The sequence below is a fragment of the Ambystoma mexicanum genome, chromosome 3p (genome assembly GCF_040938575.1).
Source record: "Ambystoma mexicanum isolate Mex_15411 chromosome 3p, UKY_AmexF1_1, whole genome shotgun sequence".
Classification (NCBI taxonomy): Eukaryota; Metazoa; Chordata; class Amphibia; order Caudata; family Ambystomatidae; genus Ambystoma; species Ambystoma mexicanum.
In genome coordinates, this window is record NC_090925.1 from 817,510,083 (window position 1) to 817,533,764 (window position 23,682).

The 23,682-nt window shown below is 46.7% G+C and overlaps 1 protein-coding gene across 3 annotated transcripts in view; it reads left to right on the plus strand.

The window, feature by feature from the left end:
• MAPK7 (mitogen-activated protein kinase 7) overlaps positions 1–23,682 on the plus strand; it is a 517,088-nt gene that overhangs the window by 290,188 nt on the left and 203,218 nt on the right. For all 3 annotated transcript variants that reach the window (XM_069651868.1, XM_069651869.1, XM_069651870.1), the window contains one exon: positions 13,337–14,580. In XM_069651868.1, coding sequence (XP_069507969.1) covers positions 13,337–14,580 — 1,244 coding nt within the window. The remainder of the gene's footprint in view (positions 1–13,336; positions 14,581–23,682) is intronic.

Here is a 23,682-nt window from a genome sequence, read left to right on the forward strand (position 1 = left end):
CACAAAATTGATGCGTCCATGTGCTTGCTTTTGCGAATTTTGAGCTTGAATAGCTCAAACTTTTACATAGGAAGTTTTAAAACGGAGAATGCTAGTATTTTTTTTTTTTTATATTGCCTATCTATTTTTTAAATAACATTTTTTACTAGACCATCCCTTTAAGTGGCGCTTTTGATCTGGTGGATCACCCTTTACTACAGCAGGTACTGGAGAAAACAGCAGGGTGCTCTAATGGCTGGCATCTTTCCTCACAGATCGAGTAGCCAGAGTACATTGGGAAGAGAAGTTCTCAACCCCAACCCCCATTAGTGCAGGGGTCCCTCAAGGAGCTAGTATATCCCCCTTCTCTTCAACCTTTTTATGAAATATCTGTGTGTCCTCTTAGAACTCATCGGTGTACATTTACCAACTACGCCGATGACACACAGTGCTGAAACTGGAGGGGGATTACCAAACAGATAAGAATAATATCATGACATTATACGATCTGATCGACAAATGGATGGAAAAAAATTGGATGTGTTTAAATAGTAAAAAAACGGAGTTAATGATTTTTGGATCCAGCCAAGCAAGCGACAAGCTCGGAACAGAATATGAGGAGTTTGTGGTTAAAGATTCATGTATCAAGGTAGTCTCCCACGTAAAAACGCTTGGGATGATGATGGAATCCACCCTGAGCTCTGAGGCTCAGACAAACTACCTCTATAACAACAACGCCTACTATATAAGGCTCTTGAGAGCTATTCGCCCGCTCCTCAATGAGAACAACGCGGCCACGATAGACAGGGCCATTATACTGGCACGCCTTGATTGCGGCAATGCATTATTGCTGGGAGCATCTAAAAATTGCATACAGAAATGCCAGATAATGGAAAATAACACTGTCCGTGTCGTAAAAGGAATGAACAGAAGAGACCATGTGACGGAGAGCAGAAGAGCTCTGCACTGGCTCAGGGTCAAGGAAAGAATCCTCTTTAAATCTAGGGCGCTGGTGCATAGATGCCTTTATGGAGCATCACCATCGTACCTCAGATCCAAGTTCATCCGTTACACTCCTAATAGGGTCCTGAGATCACAAGCACTATGCAAGATACTGGTACCATCGGCCAACCGACCCCAGGGTGCCGGGAAATCCTTTCCTGTCCAGGCAGCCCGGCAATGGAATAACCTCCCAGTGACACTGTGAGTAGAATCTAATGGCAAGATCTTCAGGAAAAACCTGAAGACACACCTTTTTAAGTAACCTCACTACGTAATGGCATTCTTTTCCACACCTGACGGTCTACTCGAATTTTGGCTTTGTCTCTCTGCGCCCTGATGCCCGCGGGCTGTCTGCGCATTACAAATACAAAATACAAATAGAAATACAGGCACCAGTCCTTCCAGACTTCTCTCCAGTGGCCTTCCCTTGTATCACAGGAGCTTCAGCAGGCACGTCTGCTTCCTCACGGTCTTAGACACTGAATTAACTTTTCTATTCCCTTTTATACCCAAGAGGCAGTGGGGTATTTTCTGGGGCCCCTGTCCGCTTGTATTACTGTCTGGGATCTTGCATCTCCACTTTATATAATTATTAGTTGAGATCAGTGTTTGGTTCATGGAGTAATGATTTCTACCATGCCACTAGAGTTACATTGGAACTGTAATGTTTTAGAAGCTCCTGCATTGCCATCTTGCAATCCCTGTGGTTCTGCGACATTCCCCGGTTTTCCTGTCCTCGTAGGTTTCTTGTTCTAGTAATTTGACCACTTTATTCCCACATAAGGTGGCATGGAAACTAAAGCCTTGCGATAGTCTAGCTGATTTTCCGGGAAGAAATCTACCGTCTGTCTCTGGGACCCTCAGCACAAGGACAGCAAGGATAGGTAGGTTTAGCTACAGAACCTGTATGCCATTGGAATCCTTATGGGAACATGGGAGCATCCAGAGTTGTGTACTATCTCTGCCCCTGAACTCTGGATTGGAAAAAAACCTCCAGGAAAGTAGGAACCCTTGGGGGCAACTACTCTCACCTTCGGTACGGTTGCAGAATGTCCAAGGATGCTATGGTCTTTCGGTTAGGTTTGGTTCAGGCTAGCAGCAATTCCGGTCGGTCAGACTAAGAATGGTTAATGGTGACCACTTGCACTTGCAAAACATTGCAGGACCCCCAGAATGCTTCAGGTGTGGCGAGTTGTTTCAGTGATCCCACACAGAGTGAAGCAGCCTCCAGGTCACAGGCGATTTTGTTAAGATGGATTTTCAGAACCAGCCCTGTAGCGGGGTTCTTAGAGGCCACCCTAGTTCGTGAACAGGGTTATTGACACTTGGGTCTAGCTAGCAAAACTGAGTCATTGAGCATTAAGGCAGAATTCAGGAGATATAGGGGGGTGAAATAATATTGCACTTAGCAACACACAGTGCACTCCAATAAATCAAACACAGAAGCACAAACATTTACTAACTATACTTAAACTATAAGCAGGTAATGTAAACGTCCAGCAGCTATCACTAAAACACTTCTACACACACATAGTTGGTAATCTCAATGTGAGATCACCCTCACTTTACACTAAAACCATAAAAGCAGTTCAGATTAGTGAAACAGTAGAAACTGGGATCAGTAAAGAGAACATACAATGCAATTGCATCCTATACCACCTGCATTGTGTTATAATAGAGCAGGTTTTCTAGCCGGCTGGCCCATGCACTTCAGGACATCTGCCACAGCAGGTCCCACAACAGGAGACCCCAAGGACGCAGAGATAAGCAGCAGCAAAGTTTGCCCTGCTCACGGATATGTAGGTGAGACACATGCTAAGAAGGAAGACTCTGTTCCAGAAAGGCCCCTCTTCATTCTGGAGGGCTGCAGGAGGGGAGGTCTTCAGCTACTATACAGAATCTCAAGTGCCTGCTCAGGATGGTGACCAGTGGAGAGGAGAGGCCTTGACAGACTGGAGAGTCCACAGGAGGGTCCTGGGACACTTCACGGGCAGGCTTCTCGAGCAGGGGTCTAGACTGGTTGATCCCACCAGTCCAAGGGTCTAAGCACCGATGAAGGGCTTCTAGGATTGCAGCAAGAGATGCAGGCCCTCCCTGAAATTTGGCTTTGGCAGTGCTGATTGTCCTCTACAGTAGTCTTCTGGGTATTCAGTTTGGGCACCTCTTCTTCGGGGTCTTGGCTCTGGTGATCGATCTGAGAAATGGTTGCAAGGCTCCTCTCTTATGCCAAATGTGGCTATGGCTTGCCCCAACTCACCAATGGCATGTATCTGCACTATTCAAACAAGCAAGGACTGTCGGGTCATGAACAACCTCAAACGCCACAATTGCCCAGCAACAGACATTCCCTAGCTGGAATATGGATTGGGACAAGTCGCATCTCCATTTCCGGACAGGTCACTCGCACATCCACTTTGCCCAACAGTCTATGCTGGATCATGCAAAAGTGCATGCCTTTTATAGGTCACTTCCTGGCCTGAAGACAGGAGGAATGCCATAGATATATATGATGCTCAAAATGGCATGCAGTCAAATTAACACGCACGGGAGTACATGGAAATAATAGAACTTAATCGTCTGTCACCAGCCAGTCCTAGGCACATCACAAATGTAACAACATTTTTACTACAGGATAAAGTGATGCATAGTACCACCACAGCTGTAAGGTGATCAGTGCTACGGTACAACAATACAAGATTCTTGCACAGGAGGATATTTATTAGTAACCATGAGTTCTGACTAGTGCCTACAAAATAAGTGAGTCGAGTAAGGGAAGTAAACTAAAAAGACTATACTTTACTGCAAAAGTCTGTACAGGATTCAAGCTATAGCAAATATCTGGGGCTTCCATTGATGTCAATTGAAGCAAAGTTGCATAAGGAAGAATCTTTCCTAACAAGGGTTGAACGCAGGCTCCAAGCAGACCCTCTTCAAAATGGAAACCAAAAGCATCTACCCACATGGGCTCTTGTCCATTTTAAGATTACTTAATAAGGTATACCAGTATTGGCTGTTTCCGTGCATGCATCCTCATAAAGATCCTTGAAGTATGGCGCTATTGTCTAAATATGCCGTTATTCCCCCCCCCCTTTTCGGGTAACAATATGCACGACATTATTATCAACCTAGTGAGAGCCAAGTGCATGTATTCTAATGGGGACGCACAAACCACGGAAAAGAGATTCCCAGGCTCAGAGATGCCGTGATCCCCTCGCAGGCTTATGAGACACAGATCAACATTACCTGCTTAGCAGGAGTACATCCAAGTGAGTTAGAGCCGTAGAACGGCAACTATTGGTCTTGAGAGGTGGAAGGCTGAGCCGTGCTGGAGGCTCGGAAATCGAATTATAATCAATGTTAATTACCGAGCAGGAAACCTGTGAAGTGAACGCCGGTGACAAGTGAGCGGCGTAGGAGGTTCGAAAATGAAAACAAAACTAACGATACTCACTTAGCGGGAACTATGTTTAGCGAACGCCGTTGAAGAGTGCTTCGCCGAATCCAATGGGAATCGCGAGGTTTCACCGCGGTGGTGGGGCCATGCAGCGACCACACTCGACTGGGTTAGACGGGGGCCGGAGGCAGGATACGTGACGACATCGCTTTAAAGACAAAGAGACTATCAAAGCACCGCCTCCCGACCAGGTGATTGGTTAGTCACGTGGGGGGCCTAATCTAATAAAAAGCGATGAGGCTCAATGGAAATGGATAGAAACGGGTAACGGACAGAGAAAGGAGTGTGACCCGGTAGGGAAAGGAGGACAGCTACATGAGGGCAGTGAGAGCAGCCTTCTAAATCCCAGACAGGGCGGCAAGGACAGCTGAATCAAAGGTAAGAGTGGAAGACCATAGGTGAAAATTAAATCCCAATGTAAATGCACGGTGGTACAAAGGATTATGACAGAGTACCCGATGTGTTTTTCTTTGCTTCAGAAAACGCTATACAGAGATGTTTCTACCCCTGTGACAAGATCAGAAGATTGACTCGAAAGAGGTGCTACATGTGAGAAGTTAACTATCAGAGAGAACAGGAACCCATAAAGATACATCATTAGGTCAGTTTAAAGGATTGCATGGTGCTATAAAGCACGATGAACTGACAATATAACAATGATTGGGTTAGGAAATGCGTGTTGGCTCACTCGTGATCTCTTTGTAAATAGGAACGCGTCCTAGTGATCCTAGATCTTTGCACCCGGTTGAGAGCCACGCAACTCTAATTTCAGAGGGGCTTGGAAGTTGAACATAAACTTAGAAGGACCCTCTAAAGACGATGTATAAGAAGAAGTCAGCCTGTTGAAGGTAAAAATATTAAGATATACTTCGTCATCCAATAATGTACCTTGTAACTTGAGTAACTGACTATAAATGTGTGATATACTCAGTATAAGAGCTAAAGATTAGACCATAAGTGACAACAGTATGGTATTGGTTATGTTGTTCTCTAATGCTGGGAGACACAAAGATTTACCCTGTTTGAACTGTTCTTGGAAAACCTGGTTGCTGATAGGGGCAGAGATTTGATGTTATAATAGATGTAAAGAAGGTGATAGTCAGAGTAATGATAACCTTCTTCTGAAAATTGATATATAGCAGGTTGTGCATAACAGAAATGTCGACCGGGATGATATTTCGAATACTCAATTTCTATTACCCCACACTTGCTTCCCACAGTGTAGCCGTTTTGAAGGTTGGACCTTAAAGAAAGGTGTGATGGGATCCCATTGAAAGCTGATCCCCACAAGAGATTAAGTCTACGAGAAGACTAATACGATTGTACATTTAATTGAATGTTGTGTAAATATTTTTTACCCCTGAAGAATTTCCTTGTTAATAGTGTGTTAGTGTGTAAGGAATGAAACATGTCGGGTATGGTATGAATGTAGTATGAAAGTAAGCATGTGTTTTATGAAGACAAAGTGAAAGGTTTGTATGGACCGAGTTGCTTGTCTCTATGATAGAGGTGAGCATTTTGCAGATCCAGGTTAAGAGATGAATTTTGTAAAGTGCTAAATGGTTAAAATATAACACGAGATTGAATGTACACAGTGATAATGTATGGCAATGTTGCAGATATTGTGATTTGGTATACTATCTTAATAACTCTCTAAAAAATTGGAACTGTGAAAAAAGAGAAAAAAAGTTTTTTTACTGTTGAAATATGGAAAATAAATAACTATTTTTTTATACAATGTGGTGTAGTATATGAGAATCTAATGGCGATTAATCTCATGCAGTAAGGTTCAACCAGATATGGACTTGGGGAAGCAAGGGACCGAGTGAACGTGGTGTATTGTTAACCAGAAGCAGGTGACCAGCTTCAATTCCCATAAGGAATGTATTTCCAGGGTCTGATGCCTCTAGGCGACTGTGTCCTGGTGGCAGTGGTATCCCCTCTGAGGATGGATCAGGCCTGGGGAAGTTCCCGCAACCCTTCATGAGTAGAGAGGAGTTAGCAGATACAGCCCAGAGATGTCTTCGACAGCCTGATTTAGAGTTGCACAAAAAAGCTCTAGGGACCATCGCAATCATGCAAAAGATCTGAAAGAGTCTAGTGTCCATCCCACGTCTTCATGACTCTAGAGACCAAGTCTGGTGGTGTCAACATTTCTTAAAGGTTTCTAGTGACATTGTGAAAGATGAGCAAATATTTATATGGCCGAGAAAGAAATGCTGGTAACTTAAAACCCCAGAGACTGTGTAACCTTGTTTCCCTCCTAATATGGACATAGTGGGAAGTTGGGTGGAATTTACCATCACTGCGTTGGGTCGAGTCATTGTGACTGGACTGTGTATTTGTACTTGTGTATCGAGATTGATGTATTCAATTACAATGTTTTGTGCATAGGTTTTTGATATGTTTTTGATATGATTTAGCCGGTGGTTAGACTTGCGCTCTGATGTATTAATAAAATTAACATGTGTTTTATATAAAGGACTTCATTTTTTGATCTAAGTGCTATCTCCTTGTATTTGTTAATAGGTAGATGGCAAGAGTCCTTCGGTATGAGTAGGGTTACATATGTGTGTTACTTATAGATAGTGACCTTACTTTTGTTTGATGACAAATAACCTTGTTTCGAGGGGATTGGGTCCTCCGACGTATTCCATATCTATGACATGTAATCACCACAGCTGTGCTGCTTGGGAAACTTTTTTCGGCGTCTGCGTCCTGCGTAGATGACGTCGATGGGCCGTCGTCTAGGACCTCCTCCGACGTCATCCGATGTGATAAGTAGAACGCACGACGCCCGTAGCCTCAGTTCCGTTTTTTCCGCGAACGTGTTGCTTCGTGATTCTCGGTTCACGCCTCGACTCTTTAGAGTTCTGTTCTTCTCGGTTCTTCGAACCTGTTCGTTTTGTGAAAATCCTTCGTGTGAAGATGTCTTCTACTTCGTCTTCGACCCCGTGTCCGGGTTTCAAGAAGTGCGGGGAGTGTGGGTCCAAGATGTCGGTGACGGACTCGCACGACGCCTGCCTCTGGTGCCTCGGGGAGGCCCACGACACGGATGACTGTATCGACTGCCAGTCGCTCACGTCCAAAGCCTTACGCGAACGTAAGAAGAAGTTGTCGGTAGGTCGGGTGTCCAAGCCCAGGAAGTCGAAGTCTGCGGGGCTTTCGACGGATGATTGGAGGGGTGACTCTCCGCGTCATCATCGGAAGTCTTGTGGGTCTCCTTCTAGGAGTCGGTCTCGCCACTCCTCAGCCTCTTCGAGGCATTATCGGAAGCGCCGACACCGGTCGTCTTCCAGGTCCTCTTCGGAGGACTCTGCCCGGCACGTCGCTTACCCCACCAGCCGTGCGACGCCGGAGGAATGGGCTTCCTTCGGGAAGAAAATGCTGGCGATTCTTGAGTCGCAGGGTACTATGCCGTCCGCGCCCCCGAGTGGGGTTGGTCGTGAGAGGTCGAGAGACACCGCTCGCAAGAGTGGTCGGCACGAGTCACGGATGAGGTCCCGTTCGGACAAGGAGACTCGTTCTCGACGTACCCGTTCGAGGTCCCGGTCCTCGACGCGTTCCAGACCGCATGCACCTGTGAGGTCTTCGAGGAAGACATCGACGTCTGAGGCGTCGAGGGCGTCGACAGGCTTTCTCGAGGCTCCGGCTCCGAGGAAGTAGTCGAAGCCGTCGACGCTCAGGTCGTCGAGGGACACGCTCGGGGCTCCGGCTTCGAGGGCTGTGTCGACGCCGCCATTGCTGGAGGCGCTGCATCTGACGTCGACGCCGATTTCCTCGACGCCGATCCTCTCGGCACCGATGCCGGTTCTCTCGACGCCGGCGCCGATTCGCTCGACGCCATCGACACCTTTCGTGTCGGAGGTACCCCGTGGCACGGGAGAACCCCCTAGGAAGGCTCTGGTTAAGAGCAAGCACTTTCGGGTGCCTTCTTTTCGCCACCTGGACTATACTTCAGAGGCGGATGAGGATTCTGATGGCCTGGTTCCTAGTCAGGTTCCAGATGAAATTGTCTCGGGCCATAGTCAGTTTGACGATTTGAGACAGTCACTGCATGATGCCAGTGGACTGGACACCTCTCCGGAGGTGGAGTTTTGTAGGCCTGAGCCTGGCTCTCATGCCGATTCCTCGTACTGGCGCCTTATGGCTAGGGTTTCTGAGTACTTGGGATGGTCTGCTCCCCCAGGGGAGTTTGTGCAGGATGATCTGACGGACATCCTTGATGTTGGTCCCCCAACTGATCCGGTACTGCCGTTCCATATGGCTTTACAGAGAAGGGTGGCGGCGGCTTGGACTGCTCCGGAGAGTCTCCCGGCGGTGGGCAGATCCTTGTCGCGAAAATACCGTCCAGCCAGTAGCAACCCCTGCTACTTGACCAGGCACCCTACTCCGGAGAGTTTGGTGGTGCAGGCGGCCACAGCCCCGGCAAAGCAGGCGTCGTACCCTACCATCCCTCCTGATAGGGACGACAAACGTTTTGATGGCTGGGCGAAGAAAGTGTTTTCTTCTGGTGGTATGGCGCTTCAGGCGGCCAACTCCATTTGTGCCTTGTCTCGTTTCACACACACTCTGTGGAACTGTGTTGCGTTAGCGGCTGAACATATTCCCGAAGGGGACGAACAGGATGGTTTCCTTGCTATGGTCCAGGATGGTAAGGATGCCATGTGTGAGTCCGTTCAGTCGGGTTTGGACTTAGCTGAATGCGTCAGTAGGTCCATGGCGGCGAGCACCGTGATACGCAGGTTTGCGTGGTTGCGGAAGTCGGGGTTTGCTCCTGATGTGCAGTCTCGGCTCCTCAACATGCCCTTTGACGGTGAACACCTTTTTGGCAACAAGGCTGACGAGAGCCTTGAGAGGTTGCAGACCTCGAAAGCTGCAGCAAAGTCGTTGGGCGCTGCAGTTCGCCAGCCTCCGCCTTTTCGTCCTAGGGGACAGCAGTGGAGGGGTGGTTCCTTTCGCTATTACTCGTCCTTCAGTAATGCGAGAGGAGCTGGCAGTCAAAGAGGCCAACGCAGGGGTACCAGAGGTGGACGACCGGGTACCCGTGGTGCCAAGGGCGCTCGGGCAGTTGCCTCTTTGCCCTCAGGTAACGCCGCGGCCGCTCCCACTCAGTCATGAGGCCATGTCCCATGGTTCGCCGGTTGGGGGAAGGCTGGCGCAGCATCTTGTAGAGTGGCAAGCCATTACTTCAGATGTGTGGGTTCTGGAGATCATAACCCACGGCTACTGTCTTCCCTTTCGGCACAGGCCTCGCGACAATCCACCGGGGAACCTCTCTTTGCAGAGTCCGGATCCGCTCCTTGCGCAGGAAATTCAAGCCCTGCTGGAGAAAGGCGCCATAGAACTGGTGCCTGTAGCGGAGAGGAACATGGGATGGTATTCCCCTTATTTTTTGATTTCGAAGAAAGACGGGGGATTGAGACCCATCATGGACTTGCGCGGTTTGAACAAACTCCTCAGGAAGGACAAGTTCAAGATGGTTACTCTCTCTCAAGTCCTCCAGGCCCTTCAGCTTCAGGACTGGTTGGTGTCACTCGACCTCAAGGATGCTTACTTCCATGTGCCGATCCATCCCAAGCACAAGAAGTACCTGAGGTTCGCGGTTGGCGACTCGCACTTTCAGTTTCGGGTCCTGCCGTTCGGATTGACCTCCGCCCCGAGGGTTTTCACCAAGCTCATGTTGGTGGTGGCAGCGCATCTCAGGCAAGGGGGGATTCACGTCTACCCCTACCTGGACGATTGGTTGATCAGGGGGAGCTCTCCCGAGCAAGTCCTGGATCATCTGTCCGTCACCTGCCACTCCCTTCACAGGCTGGGCTTCTCCCTCAATTTAAAGAAGTCCCATTTGACGCCGACACAGCGGCTCCAGTACATCGGAGCAGTGCTCGACACTTCCCTGGGGCAGTGTTTTCCTCCCCAGGTGAGGGCTCTTCACATTCAGCAGATGGTGCACAAGTTTCAGCATGCCCAGACGCTCCCAGCGTTCGAGTTCTTGAGGCTGCTAGGCCTCATGGCATCCTGCATTCCTCTGGTGCCAGAGGCTCGCCTGCGGATGCGATCTTTGCAGTGGGCGCTCAAGACGCAATGGTCGCAGTCCTCCGGCAGGATGTCGGACCCGGTTCAGGTGCCGCCCTCGGTCGCCCGGGACCTTCTGTGGTGGGCCGTCGAAGGCAACTTGATGAAGGGGGCTCCTTTTTGGCTTCCCTGGCCGGAGGCGACGATCGTGACGGATGCATCCCTCACGGGTTGGGGAGCTTATGCCAACGGGCTGACAGTCAGCGGTCGTTGGTCTCCGTCGGAGTCCAGACTCCATATCAATCTGTTGGCGCTGAGGGCCGTCAGGCTAGCCCTGAAGGCTTTTCTGCCGACTGTGCGAGGAAAGAGTGTCCTGATCCTGACGGACAACACAGTGGCCATGCACTACCTCAACAAAAAGGGGGGGGCAGGGTCACTTCCTCTGTGCAGGGAGGCGATGCAGCTCGAGTTCTGGGCCATCCAGCAGGAAGTTTCGTTCTCGGCAGTTCATCTGGCCGGAGACGAAAACGTGACAGCGGACGCTCTGAGCAGGCAGAGCACGATCTCTCACGAGTGGGAGTTGGCTCAGGAGATTCTCCTGGAGATCTTCGCCCTTTGGGGGACCCCTCAAGTGGATCTCTTCGCCTCCAGTGTCAACCGGAAGTGCGAAAGGTTTTGCTCGCGGGAATTTCCTCCAAAAGGAGCCTTGGGAGACGCGTTCGTGGTGGAGTGGTCGTTCCCGCTGCTGTACGCGTTTCCTCCAGTCCCCGTCATCCCGCAAGTGCTGCGGAGGTTACGGAAGTTCGGTTCCCGGATGATCCTCATTGCTCCGGCGTGGGCTCGGAGGACGTGGTACCCGGACCTTCTCGACTTGTCCATCTGCCCTCCGCATCGTCTTCCCTACCGAGACGATCTGCTCTCACGGGAGGTGGGTCAGGTTCTCCATCCAGAGGTCAGATCCCTCAACCTTCACGCTTGGCTTCTGAAAGGTTGAGGTATATGGATTGGGACCTCCCTGAAGACGTGATGGAGGTGTTGCTTTCGGCCCGAAGGCCAGCAACAAAGTCTCTGTACCGTTGCCGTTGGCGTAAGTTCTGCGACTGGTGCCGAGTTCAGAATGTGGATCCTTTTGCATGTGACATCCCCATGGTTCTGTCCTTTTTACTTTCTTTGGCCCACAGGGGCTTGCAAGTGGGCACCATTAAAGGTTACCTGGCGGCGCTGTCCATCTTTAAGCGCACGTCTGAAGAGTGTTCTTACTTTAAAATCCCTTTAATTTCACAGTTTCTGAAAGGACTCACTAATGTGTTCCCTCCGTCACCTTTCCTGGTGCCCGGTTGGGATTTAAACCTTGTTCTTAAGTTTCTTATGGGTGCTCCGTTTGAGCCTTTACATTCTTGCCCTTTGAGGCTGTTAACTCTGAAAACTGTGTTTTTAGTTGCGGTTACTTCCGCTCGCAGAGTGAGTGAGTTACAGGCACTTTCAGTTAAGCCACCCTTCACTGTATTTCACAAGGACAGGGTTGTCCTTAGAGTTCGTCCTTCTTTTCTTCCGAAGGTAGTTACGGAATTTCATTTGGCCCAGAAGGTTGTTCTTCCGGCATTCTATCCTCCTCCGCATCCTGGTAAGGAAGAGGAGAGGCTCCATAGGCTTGATCCTAGGAGAGCTTTAAGCTTTTATGTTTCACGCATGTCCCGGGTCAGAGTGGACGATCAACTCTTTATTGGTTACGCTGGAAAGCGTTTAGGGCAAGCTGTGACGAAACAGACTTTGTCTCGCTGGATTATTTTGGCCATCTCGGAGTGCTACCGCTTGGCGGGGTAAGGACCCACCGGCTGGCTTCCGGGCCCATTCTACCAGGGGTATGGCTGCATCTACTGCCCTGCAGAGGGGTGTTCCTATTCGCAACATCTGTGATGCAGCCACCTGGGCTTCAGTACATACATTTGTACGTCACTATTCCCTTGATTCCATCCGAGCACAGGATCTGGCCTTTGGCAAGGCGGTCCTTTGCTCTGCTATTTGATTGGCTATTCTAAATTTTGATTCTAAATTCTTTCCCTCCTCCTTGCTCTGGTACTGCTTTGGGAGTCTGTCATAGATATGGAATACGTCGGAGGACCCAATCCCCTCGAAGAACAAGTTACTTTCTTACCTGGTAACGTTCTTTCGATGGGATGGTCCGACGACGTATTCCATATCGCTCCCGCCCTGCCTTCCCCGCTGCAGAATTTCTTTTGCGATTGCAGCTTACGTTCCGCAAGGCTTTGTGTCTGACTGGCAGTTGACTAATGTCACACGTTCTGGGGGAAAAAACTACAACTGAGGCTACGGGCGTCGTGCGTCCTATTTATCACATCGGATGACGTCGGACGTCGGAGGAGGTCCTCGACGACGGCGCATCAACGTCATCGACGCAGAACGCAGACGCCGAAAAAAGTTTACGAAGCAGCACAGCTGTGGTGATTACATGTCATAGATATGGAATACGTCGTCGGACCATCCCATCGAAAGAACGTTACCAGGTAAGAAAGTAACTTGTTCTTCCCGATAGGAAGGAGGGAAAAGACTGAGGACCATGATCCTACAGAATGTATTGATTCATTGTTATGTTGAGTTCCTTTCCAGCAATCCCAGATATCCCCCAACCCTTAGTTTTGTGTTACTCTTGAACCTTATACCTTGGCTTTGACTGAGTGTATGATTGGGAGACGATTTGTGAGTTTTTCAGTGGTGAACTAATCACTTCTTTAATCAACCGGTGAAAGAAGACTATAAAGATAACAAAGGCCCCAGCTTAAGGGTTCTAAAGTAGCTTGCAGCTATGGAATTGAAGTTGTTTTCGATCATGGTCCTGACCACGTTTCTGTTGTCTTTATTTAGCTATGTTGTCCTGGACCTCATGGAGAGTGACCTGCACCAAATCATCCACTCCTCGCAGCCCCTAACTTTGGAGCATGTGCGTTACTTCCTGTACCAGTTACTTCGGGGCCTCAAATACATCCACTCTGCCAATGTCATACATCGGGACCTGAAGCCAAGCAACCTGCTCATCAATGAGAACTGCGAGCTGAAGGTGGGTGACTTTGGCATGGCCCGGGGTTTGTGTACCAAGCCTGATGAGTACAAGTACTTCATGACTGAGTATGTGGCCACACGCTGGTACCGAGCCCCTGAGCTGATGCTGTCTCTGCATGAATACACCCAAGCCATTGACATGTGGTCGGTGGGCTGCATCTTTGCTGAGATGCTGGGCCGCAAGCAGCTCTTTCCTGGTAAGAATTACATCCACCAGCTGCAGCTAATCATGACAGTACTCGGTACGCCATCCAACCAGGTCATCTGTGCCATCGGTGCAGATAGGGTGCGGGCATACATCCAGAGCTTGCCTGCGCGGCAGCCAGTGCCCCTAGAGAGTCTCTACCCTGGGTGCGACCGCAAGGCACTAAGCCTGATGCAGAAGATGCTGCGCTTTGATCCACGGGAGCGAATCTCGGTGCTTGAGGCCCTCCGTCACCCATTTCTGTCCAAGTACCATGACCCAGATGATGAGCCCAACTGTGTGCCAGCCTTTGATTTTGACTTTGACAAGCGGGTGCTGACCAAGGAACAGATCAAGGAGGCTATTGTCAGTGAGATAAATGACTTCCATGACAAGCGGGAAGGCATCCGCCGGCAGATTAACTTTAAACCAGCCCTGCGACCAGCTGGCACCGATGCCAGTGAGGAGCCTGCTGTCCAGAGGGACTTTCAGGACATGTTGGAACACTATGGCCGAGGGGATGGAGTTGCTGCATCCAGGGATCCAACTACCCTCTTAGCAGCTGGGTTAGCCTCTGTGTCATGCTGTGACGAGGATATGCCCAGTGCCAATTCCTTGAGTGATCGGATGGATTTTGCCTTGAATTCACCAACCGGCTATCCTCCGCAGGAGATAATTGATCTGACCTCATTGGCAGACAGTGAACCATGCCAACCAAAAGATAATTCTTTAAAGAAGCATGCTGATGTGTTGATTAAAGCTGAGCTGGATGTCCCTCCCAAGAGGGAAGGGGCTATCTCAAATGACACAAAAGAAGCACTCATCGATCTCTTGCGGAAGTCGGCACTGAGGAACAAGAACAAAGGTGAGACCGTGAAATGTAGATCTATATTCCACTGTGTGCTGTGACATTGTTTCTCTTTTCAACAAACAACTTGTCATTGGGGTCAATTGACATTACGATCACTGGTGTATAGAGGAAATCCTAGAAGTCTCCTTTTGCACATGGTGATGATCATGCTTGACGGTGCGACAAACAACCCCAGTTACAGGTTTATCAGTCTGTATGCATCCTAAACAAGGTCATGTTTTCGCTTTCTTGAATATGATTTGAAGATCTAAACTGCCTTTCAGTGCACACAAGACTGGTGCTTGCTTCTCTTCAAGATTTTCTAGGTGTCAACCCTTTCCCTCAGTGTTGTATATAGTGGAGGTGGGGATCTTAGTTTATCAGCCAATGAATCCCCCCACTGCTCATCGTATGTCCCTCAATAAGCCATCCTTTCCTTCCAACTCATATTTCCCCATAGCACCACATTTCTGCTATTCAGACCCTTCGGTATTACCTCTACTCCAGCGCCTTAAAGGAATGGTTCAGTCAACATTTTTTATTGCCCCTACGGGTCGGCTATGTGTTTTTAAGCCTAAGTCGCTAAATTTTAGAAAAATTTCCTATGGACCTTACCCGAGTTTTCGTCCATTAAACGCATGCGAAAACAGGCATCAGGGAGCCGCCATTTTGTGATAATCCAATCATTTCCCCCATCGCCCTGGCTGACCTGCTTTTGCAGCACTAAATCATATCCCCCGCCCCTGAGCCTGTCATCAGCAGACGCGTACCGCCCATTTCACAACGCCAAAGCACGTCTCGTGTCAACATTCGCTGCGCTTCAGCTAATGACGTGTCGCCATGGAAATGGCAGGACGCCTCTTTCCTCAATAAGTATAAACAGACGGTTTCACAACACACAGCAGCAGATTTTCGATTCCATTCCTCTCTCTGTGTTACTTTGAGTATTCTGTGACTCGTTTCTGTGCTCTGGTCAGCTACCTTCGTTGCTTGTAGCCCGTGTGAACAGATACCAGTACCACCGCTATAAAATATTTTAGTTTGTTTAACACACAATGGATACAATAATGCCCTACATGTACGAGCCCGAGTATACGGAGGAGGAACTACTGGAAAGGGAAACACGCGAAAACGATGGGTCTTCGGACGGCAGTTGGGAGGACGATTCAACAGCTGAAGAGCCTGGACCTAGTCGCATGGACGGTGTTTCCACCTGGTGCACATGCAATCGGTGCGAGCTAATGCCAACCGAGGACGAGAACTGTTGCTGCTGTGAAAACTCGGGATGCGTGGCCTACATTTCGGAAAGCGAGCCACGACCGCAATGCATCACAGAGCTGCCAGACTTCAGGGCAGCCTGCCTCACACGGTCCGTGTTGAGGATAATGATGGTGCTTATGCACGAACTTCGCGCAACTGTTCGTCCTCGTAATCCGAGTAACGAGTAAGTATACTCTTCTTGTCATGCCACTCCTATTTCATGGTCTTCTACTATATCCAAAATTACATATACATATCATTGTAACGCATGAAAGTCGTTCAATAGTGTGCAGTGTCTAGATAGCATTTGTCCGAGCAGAATGCCATTTGTTACAAGAATTGTCATTGACCACAAACGTTTATTAAACTTATCTTGGTCATTTAAAAACAGTTTGTTTCATTCCTTTTCACAGGTGGTACAGGCTGGTGGCCTATCGTTCCTTTACATGGTGGCTTCATGGGAGGCTTGGACACCGCGTTCGAAGAGTAATACCCGCCTGTGCCGTTCGTGACATAAGAGAAACGTTCCCGAGTGACAGCGGTCAGTACAGGGGATTTTCTCTCACTGTGCTGCAACCTGATCTGTACAATGTGTAAAGTCTTGTATTTTTGTGTCATCAAAATAAGATACAAAATAAAACACCACATATATTTTAACAACGGTTGTTTCGATGCTAATATAATATATTCTCAATAATGCATGCAGGTATTGAGGACACGTTTGTGGAGATGAACGAGCTATGTGCTTAGTTCAGGCTGGTTCACATGCAGGACAGTGATCGAAGAGGAAGAGTGATGTGTTACATTTATTAGCTGTTGCAAATACCTCTGGAGTTTTCCAGTCAGAGTGGGAACGAGGGTGGGGGCCATGTGCTGTGCGCAGTGAGGCCTGGTCACCAAGATGGATTGGAAAGGGGGTACAAAAATGGATGCCCCTGTCCTGCTCAGTGGTCCCATCTACGCGAATGTCAACCAAAGTTAACATCACATAAGGGCAAGGGGCGAACCTACTACTGGAGGTACTTGGTCCGAGTTTCTACTGAGAAGTAAAGGATAAGAGGGGCCTGATGGCCCCTCGCTCCCACACACTTGCCTGCATGCCCACCGGCCCATCCATCCCACCCCCTCTATCAAAGGCGGTTGGTTCGCACCCGGGGATGAGCGCTGGCATGGGGGGCCTTCACGGGCGCAAACGGCCAAGGTGCCAAACAGCATGTACACTTCAAAAGGTATCCCACGCCCAGGGGCCATCGCTCACATGGCCTCCTCAGACCCCGTGTGTCCAGGCTGGCCTCCCCTGAGGCAGGCCGCTCCCCTGCAATCCACATAAGTGTGTCTCTATTCAGCAGTCTTCCTGTGCCTTATCTGCATGCCCCAGGCTCATCCATCCCACCCCCTCTATCAAAGGCGGTCGGTTCGCACCCGGGGATGAGCGCTGGGAATGGGGGGCTGTCATGGGCGCAAATGGCCAAGGTGCCAAACAGCATGTACACTTCAAAGGGTATCCCACGCCCAGGGGCCATCGCTCACATGGCCTCCTCAGACCCTGTGTCTCCAGGCAGGCCTCCCCTGAGACAGGCCGCCCCCCTGCAATCCACATAATACCACGACATACAGACGTCATTCATTCACAAACACACCCCTGTTTCTAATACTTTATAAACCACTTGATATGCCTCATGAGAACATCTTTGTGCTTTGCAAGTCAACTCCTGAACCTTCTACCTGAGAAGCACTGAGATCTATGCTAATGTGCTCGTCATCGTGCTATCTGTGACCGCTTTGAGCAAACTCGTCAGTGTGCTACCTGTGGCCATCTACCTGTTCTTGTGCAACATACTGCTCGGCCTGCTGAATCCAACTGTTTGTTGGTCAAGGTAAGGCCATGTATCCTAGTCATATTTCGGTCATTTTTACATTTCTATCTATTTTCGATTACAGTACCCAATAGAGCTATGGTCATTGGTCTCATTGTTATTGACTTGAGTTTCAATTGTTATGCTATCAATAGATCTATTTATTTTCATCTGTGTCAATTGTCATCGAATTGCATCCTTCGGGGGTCCAGTCTATAATGTAAGCATGTTTCCTTTTCGTGCAAGACAGAACATCCAAGGGACGAGTCACATGTTCAGAGTTTAGTCACATAATTAAAAAAATATCTGTAATTTATGCAAATACTAAGCCACACATGATGAACTGGTAACCAAAACAAACCTTGCATTGAGCATGGTATGGTTCATTTACTTTATGACATTTTTATTCATCAAGGTTTTATAATAATCTTGATATTTACTTTTCAGAATTTTCAACAATGCCTGCCTGTTCGATTAGCGGTTGCCCTTCGAAGACCCATGCTAAATCTGAAGGCACTACAATGCATGTATTCCCGAAAACTGTTGATCCAATAAGAGAATGGGTCAGACATTGCGGATATCCACTGGATGAGCTGGAAAGTAGAGTCCAACAAGTCTTAGAGGACAAGAGGGGTGATCGGCACTTTTCCTCGAACATGTACGCCACATCTTGGGTAACAAAGAAGAATAAACGGCGAACGACACGAAAATTGCTCGCAAACGCTATTCCAACTCTATTCGTCCACATTCCGCCACTGGTGAGTCAAGTGTCCGGATTTAGCTTTAGGCCTTGCGGTAGTGTGTAGGTAGCCAAATGGGTCAATTGATATTTTAGGTGTTGTCTCCCTTGTAATACTCCCTTGTAATACTTTCGATATTGATATGAGTGTATAGCTTTTTGAATAATGAAATTTATCAATAAATTATTTTTTCGATTTTATAACCCCCAAAGGAAATCTATTTATGGGCACAGGGAACTGTACTATATTGCGCATTTTCAATAGCATTATTCTCAAGTATTCTGTCGGTTTACCTGGCCATTTTTTAATATTTGCATTTCATCATCAAACAATAATTTACCTTTACAACTGCTTGACTAGCCACTGAATCTGAAGCAAGAACATTCTACATCCGTGACGTGCCCGCAGTTATCAACCACTTCTAGCGCGTATCAGGTAATCATACTTGGCTATTCCGCTACAGACTTGTTTTATGCATGTCAAGCAATCGTTTTTATGTATCGTGTGCTTATATTACCAATTGTTTAGTGCTTTCCAATTGATATACACCTTAGTTGTCGTCCCCTGGTGTTTGTTTTCAGTTATAATTAGTGTTATCCATACTAATGCAAGTACTGTCTTTCAGGGAGATGCTGAAGCGTCCACCACATTGACACAGCCCTAGATGTTCTTCAGCAGCACGAGGTATGGATACTGACAGCTCCATCGACCGTGATCATCAGGACTGGAACACTGGTTGTTTGATTGTTCTACACCATGTTTCATTCGTGGTTAGCCATTGATATGTACCTGTGCTGTCGACCCCAAGTGTGTGTTGTGTTTTTCAATATTGTAATCCTTACTAATGCAAATACTATGTTTCAGGCAGTTGTTGAAGCGTCAACCCACGCACTTGATGCAGAGCCTGACATTCAAGTAATTCCAGGGGAAGCGGGACCATGCGGATACGAATCGGGGCAACAGCTTTCGGAAGTGCGCACCACATTTACAACATCCATAGATATTCTTCAGCAGCACGAGATATGGATACTGACAGCTCCATCGAGCGTGATCATATAACGTGATTCCATTTGCTATACTTTCTTCCCTATTAACGCAAGTACTGTGTTTCAGGAAGACGATGGAACTTCCACTACAATCACAAGATCCCATTTAGATGATGCAGATGTAAAGAAATCGGAGAAATAAGTCGATTAAATCTGACCATATTTAAATATTCCTTGATTGTTTTAGACAATGCAACATTTGTGGTTATCTCTTTATATGTACCTGTGCCGTCGACACCAAGTGTGTGTTATATTTACAATATTGAAAACCATACTAACGCAAGTATTGCGTTTCAGGGAGTTGCTGATGCCTCCTCTTCAATACAATCATTTGTGGCAGTCCATGCAGAGCCAGAGGTATGGATACTGACAGCTCCATCGAACTAGGTCATCAGAGCTTGAATACTTGTCGTTTGACAACTTAAGTTGTCAAAGAATACTTGTTTGACCACTTGAATACTTGTCATTTAAACACAATGTTTAAATCGTGTTTGGCTATTGATATGTACCTGTGTGTTCGTCCTCCCGTGTGTTTTATGCTAACAATATTTTGATACACAGTAATGAAAATACTTTGTTTCAGGGAGTCGATGGAGCCTCATTCCATGCTGCCTATGCGGATACAGAAAATATAGTCGTTGCAGTGCAAGAGGAAGGGGAGACATGCGGATACGAATCGGAGCAACAGCGTGCAGATGTTGAAGGTCGAGTCAAAAAAGTTGTAAACAAAAGAAACAAAAATAAGGTTATTACAAATCATTACATTGATTAATCAACTGGACCAAATACCTTCAACTTGGAAACTAGCGGTCCTGATCCCAATCTTCAAACAAGGAGACAAAGAGAGCCCAACAAACTATAGGCCCATTGCATTATTAGATCCTTTGGGCAAAATATTTGCAACCATACTATTGAGGTCACTAACGGCATGGGCAACAGATAATAAACGGATTGCGACTCGCCAAACTGGTTTTGTTTGCGGAGTAGGGACAAATAACCTATTTCTGCTGAATCTTGTAAAACATGAAGCAAAGTGTTCAAAGCAACAGGTCTGGATAGCTCTAGTGGATTTACACTTTGCTTTCGATTGTATGAACCGACAATTGCTATGGAACAAATTGGAAAAGTGGGACTGCCCCCCTCATATTCTCCAACCAATAAAGCTACTCTACTCCTCAACAGAAATACGAGTAAGGCTAACCAAAGATGGGCAAATGAGCGCCTATATCGAGACCTGGAATGGACTGAAACAGGGGTGCCCACTTGCAGCCACCCTTTTCAATTTCTTTACTTCAGATCTTCCATATGAAATGAAGTCGGACAGAATATACCCTCTGAAAATAAACTCAGTAAAAATACCGATAATGATGTATGCTGATGACATCGTTTTACTTGATAAAACACCGAAAGGCTTACAAGAGAGTCTTCGAATGTTGGCAGACTACATGGAAAGAAATTAGTTGAAAATAAATGTAGCAAAAACAAAAGTCATGGCGATTATGAAACCGAAACAAAATGAAAAAACACTGATGATACTCATCAACAACTCCATTATCAACATTGTATCATCGTACAAGTATTTGGGTATTGTGATCAGTCAAACAATGGTCGAAAAAGAATGGGAGATGCATCTAAAAAAAAACGTCATGGTTTTGGCGAGGCAAGAATATGTACTCCATGAAAAATAATGCAAATTTTCTTATCGACCAATCATTACATTCTATAGGAGTAAGGTCATTCCTATCCTGACATACGGAAGCGAAACATTAATTAATCTGTCAGAAAAGGTATGGCCAATTCTGGAAGCCCCCTTTTGGCGGAAAATAAGGTTGCCCACATCCTTCCCTACAAGTCGTATCCGAGCCGAAATTGCAATTCAATCGCTTGCATCTGTGGTACGCTGGAAAAAATTTGACCTTTTCCGAAAAATGACATGGGAACAAACAGTACCAGCGCTAGAAATCTTCCTACCGAATACTGATCCGATAAATGCAAGGGCCCTGTTAAAATGGAAACAACAAATACTAATATCTCTAAGAAACCAAGATATAACAGAAGAAATGCTACAAATGAGACCCCAACATGCCAAGAAACGATTAATGTATCAAGATTGGATAAATACGAATGAATCCATAAGCTGATACAAAGATAACATAGCAAGTAAAACAGAAACCGGAGCTATCAACGAATTGCCACCGTACCTGTTTATATTCCCTGATAAAGAAATAAGAATGTTTTTTATGAAATTTCGGTTGAACATATTACCCACTAGCGAAAGACTTGTAAGAACTAAACAGCAAGATAACAAAAATCTTTTGTCGGATATGCAAAAATCAAGACGAAATTGAAAGTCTGTATCACCTGACGATGTTATGCCCTGACCTTGTTAAAGAAAGAAGTGTATATCGATCTTACTTTGAGTCTACACAAAAAACAATGAGCTCTGACCAAAGATGGACGTGGATACTCTCAGGGATTGAGAAACAAATGATATACATAATTTTTCATTTTTGGAATAAGATTATGGAAAGAATCGAAAATGAGAACTGATTGAAATGAATTAATAAAATGCAATAAGCTTGATAAGATAAAATGAAAAGTTTACTGTAAACTGAAACATTTTTAATAAAAAATAAAAATAAAAAAAAAGGTTAGTTAGAAACAGTTCATAACTTTAGAAATGTTTTTGTGCTGGGGACTATATTATGTTTTTTTCCAGTCAATTGTACTATAATTTATCTTGTGTTTAAACTGAACATCCCTTTTTGAATCTGTCCACTATTTACCCGTGGGTGTCCGAACTATACATACACAGACAGTGAAGCGAATGAGAGATGTTGCTTGCCAGACCATTTACACTATGGAGGAACTATTAATTCAGACGCCGGGTGTTGAGACTAGAGATGCTCATGTCCAATGGCCAGAACATGAAATGAATGTGTCCGGAGAATCCAGTAAAGTTGTAAAGAACCATTGCTGCAGTGCGACTGCACCACCACAACAACATGATACTGGATGCATTGAAGATAGCTCTGAAGTAGTCGCAGATCAATTCACACAATCTACACCCGCCAAAAAATTGCCAAAAAAAAAGCTGTCGACATTGTTTTGTTCTCCCATCAATGTGGAAGTAGCAGATGTTGAAATGACAGAGAATGAACCATCAGCAGCATTCACCGAAGCATCAGAACTTGATAGCAGCAATATTTCTTTCAAATGTGGTGATATGTCCTCAATGTCACAGGCCGAAACAACTTTGACGCAGGATGACAGTCTAATGAAAGAGGGCAAATACATAGTATTCGACAGTTGTTTGATGGATATTATAAGTATGCTGAAATGTGGGCATTCCGTCAGAGGGAAAGTATGTGGGAAGCCATTGATTCATGTGACTCGTCAAAAACAAGGCAGTAACATCACAATACATGCCGCCTGTAGATTACATCATACGTTCTCGTGGTCTGCACAACAGATGCTGGGGAAACTGCCAGCAGGCAATCTACTGTGTGCAGCTGCATCACTTTTTAGTGGCTCCAGTTTTAGAAAGTTAGTCTTTCTTTCAGTTTGTGGGACTCCATTTCATTTAAAAAATGCAGTACTACAACTGCCAACATGATTATCTGTTTCCGGCCAGTAGTGATGCTTGGAAAATTGAACAATTGTCTCTAGCAAGTACATCCGAAGGCAAACGATTCAGGCTAGCCGGCGATGGACAGTGCGACAGCCCTGGATTTTATGCCAAGTACTGCACCTACCACTTTCAGGACATGGATAGTAAGAAAATTGTGAGTTCGGTGGTCGTGCAGGTAACACAATGTACATCCTCAGTGGCCATGGAGAAACTAGGATTTATAAAATCAGTGGAATATCTACAATCGAGGGGAATGCACATCGACCTCATAGCCACGGACAGACACGTTTCAATTGCCAAGACAATGAGAGAGCAGTCCCCACATATTAAACATCAATTTGACGTATGGCATCTTGCTAAATCAATCAATAAGAAAATCTCAGCTGCAGGGAAAACAAAAGGTTTGGAAAGTATTTCAGAGTGGCCCCAGTCTATCAGCAACCATCTTTGGTGGAGCTCCAAAACTTTTGACGGGTCAATGGAAATACTACTTAAAAAATGGTGGTCACTGATGCACCACTGCACCAACGTGCGCCGCTGGTCAGAAAACCTACATTTCCACCAATGTGAACGTGGCCCTTTGT